At 50.5% G+C, this 13,436-nt stretch overlaps 9 protein-coding genes across 9 annotated transcripts; 3 read left to right on the top strand and 6 right to left on the bottom strand.

The window, feature by feature from the left end:
- Positions 1 to 361: 361 nt before the first annotated feature.
- On the bottom strand, positions 362 to 1,822 carry Aud_010885 (putative endo-polygalacturonase; the record flags this gene model as incomplete). The annotated part of the gene is made up of 1 exon (XM_043295716.1): positions 362 to 1,822. The coding sequence occupies one exon, from the start codon at positions 1,820 to 1,822 to the stop codon at positions 362 to 364; it is 1,461 nt and encodes a 486-aa protein (XP_043151651.1).
- Positions 1,823 to 2,315: 493 nt separating this feature from the next.
- Positions 2,316 to 3,243, bottom strand: Aud_010884 (oxidoreductase, short-chain dehydrogenase/reductase family; the record flags this gene model as incomplete). Its single annotated transcript, XM_043295715.1, has 4 exons — positions 2,316 to 2,530; positions 2,582 to 2,733; positions 2,782 to 2,982; positions 3,026 to 3,243. The coding sequence occupies 4 exons, from the start codon at positions 3,241 to 3,243 to the stop codon at positions 2,316 to 2,318; spliced, it is 786 nt and encodes a 261-aa protein (XP_043151650.1).
- Positions 3,244 to 3,613: 370 nt separating this feature from the next.
- Aud_010883 (Zn(II)2Cys6 transcription factor domain-containing protein) lies at positions 3,614 to 5,161 on the top strand (the record flags this gene model as incomplete). Its single annotated transcript, XM_043295714.1, has 2 exons — positions 3,614 to 3,673; positions 3,722 to 5,161. The coding sequence occupies 2 exons, from the start codon at positions 3,614 to 3,616 to the stop codon at positions 5,159 to 5,161; spliced, it is 1,500 nt and encodes a 499-aa protein (XP_043151649.1).
- A 384-nt stretch (positions 5,162 to 5,545) lies between these two features.
- Positions 5,546 to 6,175, top strand: Aud_010882 (uncharacterized protein; the record flags this gene model as incomplete). Its single annotated transcript, XM_043295713.1, has 1 exon — positions 5,546 to 6,175. One exon carries the CDS (start codon positions 5,546 to 5,548, stop codon positions 6,173 to 6,175), a length of 630 nt encoding a protein of 209 aa, XP_043151648.1.
- A 287-nt stretch (positions 6,176 to 6,462) lies between these two features.
- Positions 6,463 to 7,197, bottom strand: Aud_010881 (seipin co-factor family protein; the record flags this gene model as incomplete). The annotated part of the gene is made up of 1 exon (XM_043295712.1): positions 6,463 to 7,197. The coding sequence occupies one exon, from the start codon at positions 7,195 to 7,197 to the stop codon at positions 6,463 to 6,465; it is 735 nt and encodes a 244-aa protein (XP_043151647.1).
- A 170-nt stretch (positions 7,198 to 7,367) lies between these two features.
- Positions 7,368 to 8,093, bottom strand: Aud_010880 (glutathione S-transferase family protein; the record flags this gene model as incomplete). Its single annotated transcript, XM_043295711.1, has 2 exons — positions 7,368 to 7,896; positions 7,954 to 8,093. The coding sequence occupies 2 exons, from the start codon at positions 8,091 to 8,093 to the stop codon at positions 7,368 to 7,370; spliced, it is 669 nt and encodes a 222-aa protein (XP_043151646.1).
- Positions 8,094 to 8,369: 276 nt separating this feature from the next.
- On the bottom strand, positions 8,370 to 9,284 carry och4 (putative alpha-1,6-mannosyltransferase subunit (Hoc1); the record flags this gene model as incomplete). Its single annotated transcript, XM_043295710.1, has 1 exon — positions 8,370 to 9,284. One exon carries the CDS (start codon positions 9,282 to 9,284, stop codon positions 8,370 to 8,372), a length of 915 nt encoding a protein of 304 aa, XP_043151645.1.
- Positions 9,285 to 10,781: 1,497 nt separating this feature from the next.
- On the top strand, positions 10,782 to 11,102 carry Aud_010878 (uncharacterized protein; the record flags this gene model as incomplete). The annotated part of the gene is made up of 1 exon (XM_043295709.1): positions 10,782 to 11,102. The coding sequence occupies one exon, from the start codon at positions 10,782 to 10,784 to the stop codon at positions 11,100 to 11,102; it is 321 nt and encodes a 106-aa protein (XP_043151644.1).
- Positions 11,103 to 11,494: 392 nt separating this feature from the next.
- Positions 11,495 to 12,988, bottom strand: Aud_010877 (F-box protein; the record flags this gene model as incomplete). The annotated part of the gene is made up of 1 exon (XM_043295708.1): positions 11,495 to 12,988. One exon carries the CDS (start codon positions 12,986 to 12,988, stop codon positions 11,495 to 11,497), a length of 1,494 nt encoding a protein of 497 aa, XP_043151643.1.
- Between the last annotated feature and the right edge of the window lie 448 nt (positions 12,989 to 13,436).

The following is a 13,436-nucleotide window of genomic DNA, read 5'->3' as shown; positions in this document are numbered from 1 at the left end:
TGAAAGCCTGACTCCTTGATACCGTGAGTAGCCAAGGTCAACAACAGGTTGGGCTGAATGAGGAGCAGCATATCCTATGAAAGAGCTGGATAATATACATAGCAAAGTGGACAAGATCATATTGCAATGATTGAATTCGCTGATGGATAGGCCAAGCTTCACTCAAGGCCTTTCTACGAAGGATTAATACCCCAGACCTCCCCAGATACCCCGCCTCCTTCTTGGGTTGCTCGGTATATTTCGACCCGAAATATATGCAATAGCCCACAAGTTCTATTTAAGTAATCTACCCTAGCTTTGACTTCGGAGGAGCGGAAAGATTCTAACGAGAATGTCTTGAACACTATCTATATACAGTTGATCATGACGCAGTAAACGTCAGGTTATGGACATGCTCGTTGGCAAACATTGGCACAAAGTCAGCTGTGTAGTACCAACTCGGTTTCTTCATGCCATCGTAGATCTTCTTGCCGTTGATCACGAGATCCTCAAAGGTGACATTGGTGATGTTACGTTGTTCGTCGTACCCCAGGACCAGTGACGGATTAGCATTGGTCCCGTTGTATTGCAGTCCCTTGATATACACATTGCGAATTCCCCTTCCCGGTGACGTATTGTACTTGGAGTTATACATGATGCGCAGGTTGACCAGCTGGCCCTCGCGGAAGTTCTCGACGCGCATCCCATCTACCACCACGTTCTGGATGAGGTTGTCGTCCCCGGCGTTGATAGCCAGACATCCCTGGTACCACATCTGCGGCTCACGATGGTCGAGGACATCGATGTTCCTGATCGTGACGCCGTCCATCGTCTCCGGGTTGGGTGTATTACCGTGTGTTCCGATATTGATGGGATGGGCATAGTCGGCCCAGAGCACGGCATTCTGGATGGTGAGGTTGCTTGAGTCTCCCGACCAGTTGTTCCGGTGCTGGTAGAATGCAATATTGTCGTCCGAGTTGCGCATAAACACGCTGTCCACGAGCACGTTGCGGCTGCAGTAGCTATCCAATCCGTCGCCCCATGCGCCGATGGAGAAGGACCGAATCCCGCGCACCGTCACATCTGATGAGACTGCGATGCCGATGTTCGTATTGACGATGACTAAGTCGCGGACTGTAATGCGAGACGAATACTCGATTGTGATAGGTGCTTTGAGCAACAGTCCTCGGCCGCGGACGCCGGCGTCGGAGATATTGTGGAACCCTAGTGGAAGCGTGACGGTGGCTCCAGGAGCGAGATAGACAGTTTTACCGGGCGGGACGAGTAGTGATTTGTTCGTCCCGGCTGCTGTGCTATTGTTGATACCAGGGTGGAAGTAGATGACACCCGGATCAGATGGCTGAGGCACATCAGTCTCAATGGGATTGGTGAGAAGGTGGAGCACGTCCCATATATTATCGTTGACCTGGATAACCACGTTCTTTGGAGAATCAAGAGTGAAAGTGATGACGTCCCCGTGCACCTTTGGAACGATGTTATATGAATGCGGACGGACGACGGCTGAATGTATAGGGCCATTGTGGTAATTGACGGACACCTCGACGGGGCCACAAAAATCAAAATATGCGACGGAAGTGTTGTGCACGATACTGGCGCCGCTGGTGGTATTGGCCTCGCCTACTTGGACAAGAAACGGTTGCATAGTATACTCTTGCTTTGTATGAGCAGTTGAGCGTACTTGAACCGCGAACGAGTCATATTTAGTCACGCCGGGAGGAGTGGGATGGACGACAATCGGTGTTGTACTGTTACAGGACTCTCCAGCGACAGCATCGCAGGCTAGGAAAATCGCTGCAGTGGCTAACAAGATGTGCTTAAGCATGATGACCGTTGGGTACTTGTCTCTGCTTGGTTGCATTCATCATTCTGGTCCTGTGCTTATATTCTGAAGTTGTAGAATTGTAGTATTCAGCGTAGGGAAACCAGGCTTTGCCCGGGCCATTTGGCGGACGAACTGGTGAGTGTCACTAGTGATAGTGACGAGGAAATAATAGTTTACCCCCGCATCTTCCTTAACCCAAGGAGCCGGGGAATTTGCGGAGACTGTGGGGGATGATCATGCGGCATCAATCATATTGTGCACATTATCGGTGGATATGCCGGCGATTTCCCGAATCCATTCAATACATGCAAGAAGTTCAAGGAATTCAAGTAATGCTCAGTTTGTATCTACATCATCCTCACCACGTTGGATCCCTGCAGTCTTCTACTCAGACTAGACAGTACCCAAAAAAAGGCGGGGACAGCTTGAGTCAGTGGAGGAATCCTAGTTAGTCCTAACATAGAGCGTTAGAGGGGTGTCCGGCAGTATACACCTATTTGTGCAGCTCCCTCATCAGCTTGGCCAAATCCTCAAACGCCTTGCGTCTCTGGTCGATAATGGCATTGAAACTCTCAGCGGGGCCAATACTGCCTATCACGATCTGGTCTTGTCCCGCAACGAGACCTTTGAAAGCAAGATCAGTAAAGGTGCCCAGGGGCATGCCGAAATTGCGTCCACTCTCCTCGCCCATATAGTCGTGAATCTCGGCTATTACACCATTAGACAGTCTCCTCTTTCAAGGATGTAGGGATGGCGTACTCTGCACTGGTGGGGGAGAAATTTCAATCACCGCCACGTTGGAGTTCTGTAGCTGGTCACGCAGACACAAGGTGAACACATTCAATGCAGCCTTGGAGGCGGAATATGCCGGCAACGTTGCAGCTGGGACGATAGCCACATTTGATCCAGTACTATTCTGTCAGATCATCACGATTCGTGGAACTATGGACGATACTCACAAGATGATACTGGTGGGGCGTCCTTTTGCAACCAGAAAGGGTAGAAAGGCATGCGTCAACGCAACCAGGCTGAAGAAGTTGACGTTCATTTGCTGGTTGAATTTCACCAAATCGAAGTGACCCCGATCGTCAAGCTCAAATGGGAGTTGAATTCCTGCATTGAGGAAAAGGCAGTCCATGTCTGGGTAGGAGTCGATGATTCTGGTCTGTCAGCAGGGCCACAATGGCTGTACGCATTACTTACTCAGCTGCAAATTTGGGAATGTTCTCTATGTTGGAGATGTCGAAGGGAACTGCGCTGGCCATTTGCTCTCCATGTTTCTGAACGAATTCGTCCAGGCGGTCCTTGCGACGACCAATGGCTGTCACCTTGACGCCAGCTTGAATCAGTCGATCAGCCATGGCACGACCAATGCCAGCAGTGGCTCCGATGAGCAGAACATGCTTGTAAGGGAAAGCCATCTTTGATAGTTGTGGTAGGCTTAGACTTTGAATGCTTTAAGGGTGGACAAGACACGAATATATCTTTGTTGGTGACGACAAGCAAGACTGGACCGCAAAGGGAAATGCTTGCAAGAAGAGTACAACAGAAAGTCTGAGCACCATCACTGCTTCCTTTATATATGAGAAGATTTCTCTCTGTCTTCTTGTTCCCCTTCTCATCGTCTACTATCCACAGCTGATATGACAGGGAATGGTCCACTTGGCGTCGAAATGCCTACCCAAAATAGCTTAGCGTATTTTTATTCCCCCCCATTTCTACCAATTTCCCGTCCATTGTCTTTCTGCCATCGACTACAACAACACATCTATCTATCTATGATTAATCTTGATGGTATTTCGTGGTCGCCCGTCAAAGGCCTGCCAGCGCTGTCGGACTCGGCGGTTAAAGGTATGCTTTCCCGCACACGCAGCCCAGACAGTATGTAACGGAGAACAGTGTGACTACCGTCGGGACTCGTGCACGCCATGTCTTCGTGCAGCTGTGGTCTGCCATGGATATCGGGACCCACAGGAGATTCGTATTGAAGATCAGACCGAGGACGCGCGGCGCAAGGTTTTACTGAAGTCGAAACATGTCAGCGTGACAGAATCTTCGCTGCCAGTCTCCATCGACATCCAGGCCCGTATGGTCTTCTTCGCCCATTATGTGTCTGTAGGCTCCCGTGGATGGGACTTTCTAGTTCGATGGGAGCGTCAGACAGAGGTGGTACCTCGTTGGTTAGATGCGAGCATCGATGCAGTGAGCCTAGCTCTTCTGGCGCATCAGCATGTCTCGCTTCCTTTATTGTCCCTGGCTCGTCAGCGGTATGCTTTGGCTTTGCGCGTAATGAAACAAGCTTTGAGCTCTCCCCCGTCTGCGGGAGATAGCCTCATCGCGGCATCTCTACTGCTGGACCTATTCGAAAAGATCACCCACTCCGAAGCGAGCGTCATGCAATTCTGGCCGAGCCATGTCAACGGGACACTCGCTTTGATTCAGAAGATCGGAGTACAGAATTTTCAGGATCATTATGCCCTACGCATCATAGCGCGATTCTTAACCAACTATATCATCAGTTGTGTGGCCAGCGCGCATGCCGTCTCCAAAGATGTTCTTGTACTCCGTGACCATGTGGAGCGTCATTTGAACTTGAAAGGCGATCCCAAGTGGAAGTTGTCGGGACTGACGATGCAGTATGCTTCTTTCCTCAGTGCGGTTCGCACCGGCAGATGGTCACTTCAGGAGAGCATGGCTCGCGCACAGGAGCTTGACCAGGCCCTTTTAGCGCTCTCACAGAACATACGTCCAGACTGGCAGCCGGAAAGGCGGACTCTGCGGTACCCCTTGCCCCATGTGTATGGCCAGCAGATGGACTTGTATCGTGATCGCCATGTCACTCAGGCATGGAATGTCGCACGGCAGGTTCGCATCCAGCTAAACGAATACCTTCTGGACTGTTATGACAAGCTGAACGTAATCCACGGAGTTAACCTGCTCGCTGCGTCTGAAGCTGCATTGAGTAATATTGCAGCACTGTCGCTGGAGATATATGCCTCGGTTCCGCAATATGCAAGTTACGGCTGCCGATCAAAGCGCAGCCAAGGGGAAGCGGATGGGACCGACCTCTCCATTGTCCCCCAGAAGGGCTGCGACAAAGCGCATACACCGTCTGAGCTCCTCGACTGCTACACTCTTCTTTTGCCTATGTACGTTGCCGCTCGATCCAAGGCAGCCACGGTCGGTCAGAGACAGTGGGTCTCATACATGTTCCGTTATATCAGTGATCACTTTGGCATTCGTAATGCCTTACTAGTGGCACAGTTACTTGATCAGAATACCGATATTGACCCTTGGTGTATTTATGCCATGCTAGGGGGATACGGTTTCGCCGCTTGATCGCTTCAGGCCGCCTATTGGGTGGTATGTTTACGAGTCCTACAGCAGCCATGACCCATCATAATATGCTGGTCCATGCTGTGCACTCTATCGATAAACTCGATCTATGTCATTGTCAGCATGTCTCCACAAATCTCAAGGTTGTCTAAACTTATCCTGACTGATGATTGGCTGAAACGGTCAGGGTAAAGCCGACCACTACTTCTGATTGGACAATGCCTAATGACGTCGGTGGCATTCCACGCTCGGTGATGACATTAGATCCCGATTCAGGAATCCGCACACAACTGCCAGAAACGTGTCGATCATCCCCACCTTTATAAACATCCGTTTGGACTGACAGGTCCTGGTTGTTTACACTCATTCCAAATCACTGTCATCACAATGGCTGCCTCAACCCAAGAGACACAGCAACCTACAACTCCTACCCCTCAGAAGAAGAAACCAGCCAAGCTGCGCCCACGAAAGAATTCAGAAGACGAAACTCATGATGATAAACCAAGTGACGCTTCACCAGAAGCCAACAATACACCTGCAGAGGCCGATCAACCTCCCGACAGTGAATCAGTGAACTCGCCCGATCGTGGATCTCAACCTCAACCCGAACTCGAGCCAGAGCAACCTCAACGGCGCAATCGCCGCACGCGTCGACCCCGGCGTGACCCCGATGAACAATCCGAAACACTGTCAGAAACTGCTGAACAATTTGACACCTCGAATAACCGCGAACGACGACGTCGCCCTCGCCGACGTGATGAGCAGCGCATAGTGCCGTTCGGAGCTGACGGTGTAGGGAGGGAAGTAGGACGAAGGAGACAGGATGCCAGCGGTCCTCTAGATAATATCAGCAATTTCAATGGCATGATGATGGGACAAGATCAGCAAAATCAAGCTCAACCACAGAAGAAGAGAGAGTCCAAGGATACATTATCGTTACGGCTGGACTTGAACCTGGAGATCGAGGTGCAATTGAAGGCGAGGATTCACGGTGATTTGACACTGTCTTTACTGTAGGTTCTTTCTCCTGCTGCATTGGGTATGTGCTGACAGATTCTAGGAATTAGAGATGGCATCTACGGGAGTTAGGGGTTTGAGGTTTATGGATTCTCGTTTAGTTCACTGGAACAGATAATACCAATTTGATATGGGTATAAGACAATCTACATATTTTAGCATCATTAATCGTTCGTACCTCATTATCATCATTCGGAAAATGCAAAACTCAAATCCTGCCAGCCAATCTGAATGTCCTCACAGCAAGTTCACCCCAGAGCAAGAGATAGCAGTTACCACCCGCCGACTCAAGTATCCTTCTTCACTTCCAGTTTCTTCGGCTTTCTCGGTTTCTCACTCTTCTCATCCTTCCCCTTCCCCTTCTCCTCCTCCTTCTCACTCTCACCCTCCGGCTCATCCCCCTGTTCCTGACTATGCGCCAACCAGAACCGGGTAATCGTTCCCCCCAAGAAATGCTGATCGATAAACTTCACCATCCCATATAAAACCCACCCCCACCCCCAGAGCGACACCCCCATCATGCTCGCAACCAACAAGATTGGTCCTGCCAGGAGCAACGAGAGCACCAACCAGAGCAGCACCGCAACAGCCGCAAAGAGAAACACACCGGCTAGAAACACCAGCAGCGGAACCCCACAGCAGAAAAGCTGACAGATGATGAACGAGGACGCGATGGGTCGCTTCAGAATCGCTTCGTACATTTTGGCCCGGCGCGGGGGCGGAAGGATCCAGGCGATGAGACCCTTGATCCAGTTCTCGAAGCGGTCGAGGAGGTCGGGGAAGAAGGAGAAGACCCAGGTTTTGAAGGAGGACCAGATGGCCGAGAAGGAGATGTCTGGCGCGGGCCTGTCATCTTTTGCGTCGTCGGAGGGAAACTCGCCTGGCATGGTTTCGTCGGTAACATTCTTAGTGGTGTTGTTGAGCTGTCGCGTGGTCTGGTTGACTGTTCCTGAGGCGGCCTTGGTGGCGGTGTCGGTCGGTAGGCCTTTGTTTAGGCCGCTGCTTACTGTGTTGAGGGACATTTTGCAGGTGATTATGCATCTAGTGAAGTTTGAAGAATGTTGAAGTTCTGTTGGAACATATTATTCTTGTTGATGTGATCGTCACTTCTCCCCGATGACGTAGTGGGCGTGGGCACCACATCACCACATCACGTCAAACCCAATCTACCCAACATGGAAGGGACATCATATTAAAGCCGAATCGGCCGAGGCTTCTCAGGACTAGTCAACGGAATCAACCCAGGATCCCCCTTCGCCATGGCAGTCCGATATACCTCCCTCTGGTTGACCCTCTGTAAATAACCCAGGATGCCCTCATACCCCGCCAAACTATATGGGAAGAACAACCGCGCCGTGGTCAAGGTAAACACATTCATCACATCCGCCGCAGTGAACTCCTCGCCCGCAAGCCAGGTATTCTTGGTCAGTTGATCATCCAGGATCCTCAACGCCTGCTCGAAATTGCGCCGGGCGAATCTCGCACTGGGATCGTCGCGGGAGATCCCCGATCGGAGGACCGTGGAGTACCCCACCAGCGCGGGCTGGAAGTATCCGTTCGCAAAGTGCAAGAAGTAGAGATAATCCGCGTAGTTGTCTGCCGTGGGAGCAATGGTCAATTTCCCATTCCCGTATTTGGTCAGGATGTACTCGACGATCGCGCCGGATTCTGCGAGGGTGGTGTTGCCGTCTTGGATAACGGGGGCGGCCTGGGTGCGATGTCTGGACAAATATCAGCTCATGTCGCTACAATTCTTCGGTATATCCGTGACCACGTACAACTGCTGCAATTCTGGAGGGGCTAAGAGGGTTTTTGCATCTCGCTGGTAGGTTTTGAGCTCGTAGGGAATGCCCAGTTCCTCACAGAGCCAGACAATGCGCTCGGATTGAGATCGTTGGAGGTGATGTACAATAAGCATATTGTAAACTTTAAGAAATTATTGAAGAAAAGATGAATTGAAATTGAATTAGGATTAATCGGGGCGAACTTTATATACTTTTAGGACGGATTTCTAATCTACGTCTAGCCAGATCTGAAGCTACAAAATACCTCGGGACAAGTGACCCGCCACCCGTCCTGTCGGCAGGCTAGAGATAAATTAGATTGCCAATGCCATTGCAATTTAACATAACTGAAGTCATGCAGATTCAACTCATCTGCTAGACTAGGCTACACGCTAATAAACAAACGAATACTAACAAAGCCATCGTAGCGACCACCCATGCCAGTGGTTCTTGCAACCCTTCCATGTGCCACTAAAATAGTGCTTCACCAGCACATCGGGTAACGTGTGATCTTCCCCCTGCGTGACGGCAAATGATCTTTTGGGAAGGATCATCACGTCCCGAATTCTCACGGGGTCCTTCAAGTTCCTCAGATGTTGTATTTGCTCCTCCGAGCAGGCCAAGTAGTCGAGGATAGTATCGGTCCATACACTCGGCCCTGTCCAGTCCATAACGTTGACCTCAGCATCACCCTCCAAAGCGTGCACCTGTTTTATAAAGCTTGGCGTCCTCTCCGCGATGCGAGTAAGTAGATCCCGGAACATGGGGTGCAGCGGAGTCGACGCCATAGTCCACTGGACGAATTGTGGCGAGCGAGGGAGACCTTTTGTGGTCGCGTCTCCTTCCAGCCCAATAATCACATTCGGGGGACTATGATACTGGTCCTCAGAACCCATAGCAGTCCATGGCAGCGGCTGGATGAGGTGGACATCGAGGTCGCTGTACACTCCTCCTCGGCCGAACAGGACCAGGTAGCGACAAAAGTCCGACTTGAGCACCGCATAGGGGAGTTTCTCAAATGCGGCTGCAAAGGTCCCTGACGCATCCACCTCGCGTGCCAGCTCGAGACAGGCCTCGTCACTCCAGTACTCGACCTTCCAGCCGGACTGCTGCCACGAAATCACGTGATCACTGGGTTCAAAGTGCGAGATGGGATGGTCAGGCATCGACAGGAGGAGCTGGTGGACAGTCTGGGGAATGGCGATCTCCGTCACCGGGTATGCCTCGGTGACGGCAGACAAGTGAGAGTGGTGATCATAGTAGCGATAGAGCAGCCATAGGATGCTGAAAAAGACGATTGCCTGGATGGCAACGAGAGGCCGCATCGGTGTCGCTATCAACGGAGCCCAGTTTTCGTTCAGATCCAGACAGTCGTGAGCAAGTAATTATATCCCACCGGAGCGTTCGATTTCAGCTGACCGGGCGGGCTACGGGAGCGGAGATTGTGGTGCCGAAATGCCTATCTAGTCTCCCTGAAGCTCGAACGCATGATGATCCGGTGTTCCCGTACTGGCTGATCGTCGGTGGGCCTGTCTCTCGGATACAATCTCCTGCAGTGAAATATCCCTTGTTGTTGATCCGAGTTTCTCTTCGTCCACAGTGTTGTGGCGAGAATGGTCAGTGACTTGAAAAGAGAATTCTCTCATTTTTCTGCACTCTGCAATCTACGGAGAAGGAGGGGAAATGGAAGAGTGCCTGAAACTAGCAGCTTGGCGTGACTCTAGCTTCGGATGTTGTGGCCGTTTGCGATAGTAATTTTACCGATTGGGCTGTGTTGTGTTGTTTGGGCGTTGTGGCGCTAGGCCCTATCCGGAGTAGCTTGGGTGCGTTTTGCTCAGAAAGGAAGGATCCCAAAATAGATCGACCCTCAGGCCAATCACCACTTTTCATCCCAATATAATCTATCAATTGTCTCACCCTCTCCTCTGCATCTCAAAGTTTCATCTGCTAACTAACACAAGCATCATCCAATGCGCGATATTTGTCAGGATATACGTAGTTGCGACCGCAAATTCCCACACTATATGGAATGCCATGGCTGCTGCCTGGTTCAGGGCTCAGCGAATCCTTGATATTATGCTACAGACGCTGCTATCTATGCGATACAATGGAACCGAAATAGTAGGATTAAACAGCCGCTTGGGTTGGACATTGATCGCCTGGGATCTTTTGAATACTCTCATATTCTCATATTCAAGTTGAGCTCATTTTACCACCAGTGCTCTAGAATCTTTTTCCAGAGGGTCGATCCCGCGGCTGAACAAGTCCGACATCGCAGGAGTACATCTCTTTCTGTCGCGTCAGATTATGACATATCTCTCACCCATCCGGGTTCTGAACATGACAAGAAAGTCATTCTAGCGGCTTGATGAACCCGAGATTTAGCTGATGACATGCTTCCAGATTTGCATATCTCAATGTGGTTGATTTATGAAGATCGCATTTACTGCCACATTTTGACCATCAGGCCCCCCGCAGCTGACAGACTCCAGCAAATCATTGCGCGTTCGAGGGCTTGTTTAACCAAGCTGTGAGAATCATACACTTTTCTTACTGTGCGAGGTAGACGAGATTGGATATGTTTAGGGTATGATCATGTCTGTCGCTCGACATGCGTCAGATGAAGCCAATAGAGCAGAGACACTGAGCATACGGAGGCTGAACCTCACATACTTTAATCCAAATATAGAATTGTTCTTTTGCTGAGCTGGTGTGAGGCGGACGAGATTTTAATATATAATAGACGCTGCGTCTACTTGTATCCTGAACCTGGACAACAACCAGCATCCTCTTCAAGCCACATCATATACAAAAGCGTCAATATGAAGGCCCATTCCCTTGCAACTCTTCTCCTCTCCCTCTCTGGCTCCTTCGCAGCAGCCTGGAACGTCACCGCATACAGCAACACCGACTGCACCGGCTACCTGACCTCCATCGCGGGCGAACAGAACTGGGGCTGCTACTGGCTCACCGGTGTCACTGAGCCTATTCAGGCGATGAGCGTCGAGGATCTTCCCGATGGGTGGAGGTTCATTGCGTCAAGTGGCACTGCCTGCGATACCTTTCACCAGGCCGGTGGAAACGGATGTTACACCCAGGGCCAGGGATTTCGGTCGTTTGAGATTATTGGGTCGAGCAGCTGAGTACGTTGAACCATGTGGATTACGGAACGATACTAATATGACACTTAGTTGAGAGGCCAATGATTGCATAGTACACTGTTCGTCTTGAGATTAGCATTTCAGTGTCTTCTTTAAGTGTTACTAGGAAGGTCTCGGTGTTGGTTGAACAATTTTTAATTTGAAGGTCGACTCTAATGCAATGAAAACGTCGAGTTGTTCTTCGAAATGTTAATAGAATAGAATTGAACGTTAAACTTACCGATACTGAATGACTGTCGATCGAATACCTCATTGCTACCGTAAAGCGCAGGGTTGATCGTGAAGATAGATGGTGAGAGTCAGCACATTGTCCCTCAAAGATGATGAAAGCAGATGCATAGGGACACACACCAAAACACCTTATATGGGCTCCATCAGGTAGATCTGGCAACCCAAAGCCCCGAGCCAAGTTCGTCCACAACAGACTCGCACGATACGCCAACGGACTGGGCCACGTCCGCCGCTTCAGCCAGGAAATCCTCATTTGGCCGTCGAGGGTTCGTGGCCCAGACTCGAAGTGTAACGCGTTCCAAGCTAGGAATCCGTTTCTTCGTCACAACAACACGCTGGTCGACCGCAAAGACCATCCCGTACGGATCCCAAGCGTAGTTGTCAAATCCAGATAGATCGTTTCGCATTACCAAGTGCCGTACCTTTGGGGGCAGGTACTTGTGGAAATCCGCCCAGTTCTCGTTCGAGAACCATCCCAGTAGAATCGGCATTGGGACTTCGAGCTCGTGGAGCTTTGTGAACTCGGCGAACAGCATCAAGAAAGGATCCGTCAGCGTGCTGCCAAAGCTATTGTCCTGGTCCCAGCTGAACCCGCCAACGAAGCTTGGGTCGGTTTCGAGACCTATTGAGAGCGTCTCTAGGCGATCTTTCAATGGCGTTAACGCTTCAGTCAATTCCTTACTGTCAAAGAGGACTAACTGCGAGACCAGGTTGTAGGAGACTCCCAGGTGCAACCGCCGGAGACTGGGACAGACTCCTAGAATTTTCTTGATATCGGCAGCATGTACGCTTGATCTGGCCAAAACCAGGCTTTCGAGCTCGCCGGACTCCAGACGATCCTTGTACTCATCGAACCCAAAAGCACTTCTGAGCCACATCTCCACGTGTTTCAGCTTAGGCAGGGCGAACCAGGGAGCAAATTGATACTTGTTCCCGAGCAAGGGAATAACTGCTACCGCTTCCTCCGCCTCGTCATCGAGTTTTTCAGCCTGGGGAACGTCGCCTCCATATTTGAGAGTTTCCAGCCTGTTGAATCTGGAGATGCCTTGGAACGAGGAGCGTAGAGCGTGTTGGAGGAACAGGCCGGGGAAGCCCCCGATCAGAGTGAACGTATAGTCCAACTCCAAACTTCGCAGGTTATGCAGCTGGAAGATCAGAACGGTTGCATACGCGTAGTAATTACCTTGTCGGAGCAACGCCGCGTAACCTTCCATGTCGAAAAGGCCGATCTGCCTCACGAACTCGATTGCCTTTTCCGTAACAAAGGCAAATCTCGTGGCCTGCTGTTGAAAGTCAATATCTGGATTTGGAAGGACCCAGGCCGGTCCGGTGTAAGCGAGCTGGAGATGCTTGACATACCCTGCAATCTGCGGATTAAGGAAGATTTGCTCCAGGAGCAGCAGTACTCGTCGGAGAGGCGTGGCCGTGTATGTCCAGAGAATGTCCCGGAAGACGAGGGGTTTTGCCCATTTCCGAAGATCTCTGGAGACATTGGAGACGGCCAGGTTGTCGGTAGTGTCAAGGTTGTCAAGGACATTCACGAGACATTCTGGGGGAAGCATGCTAAGCGGGCTGAAGTTGTCAGCTGCATTCTCGGAGTTGTTAGCAGAAGATACTGACCCGGCCTGCGGATCCATTTTGGATATCTGGATGACCTTGGAATGTTGCTGAAGGTAAAGTTGATATTGAAAGATGATAGTGATTGCTTTGAAGGATGTTGGTAAGGGGATGGTAAGTGTTGACGAAGTGAGAGTAATACTGTTTGGAGAGAAACACGGACATTTTTATAAACTGTCGACCAGTCCATTGTCGTAGAATGGTTTTGAGGGTCTAAGATGGGCTTATTTTCACTGCGACATTATCATTGTCCATGAGACATGAACCTTTGTCTTTCAAACACCCGACCCGCGTTGTCTTCGGCCCCCATGGAGAGCTCTACCACGGGACTGGGGTACGTTCAAGACATCTCTCTTTCTTTCACCCAAGACAAGTAAAAGGGGCCATAGAGGAATAAAGGCCACTGGAAAGTCCTACATGAAGTCAATGCCATTGTACAAGGTTGGAAACTTCGTGTCTGGTTCCCCG

The sequence above is a fragment of the Aspergillus udagawae genome (genome assembly GCF_001078395.1).
Source record: "Aspergillus udagawae IFM 46973 DNA, scaffold_9, whole genome shotgun sequence".
Lineage (NCBI taxonomy): Eukaryota > Fungi > Ascomycota > Eurotiomycetes > Eurotiales > Aspergillaceae > Aspergillus > Aspergillus udagawae.
Note: the sequence above shows the minus strand (reverse complement) of the source record. Positions and strands in the feature narration are given on the sequence as shown.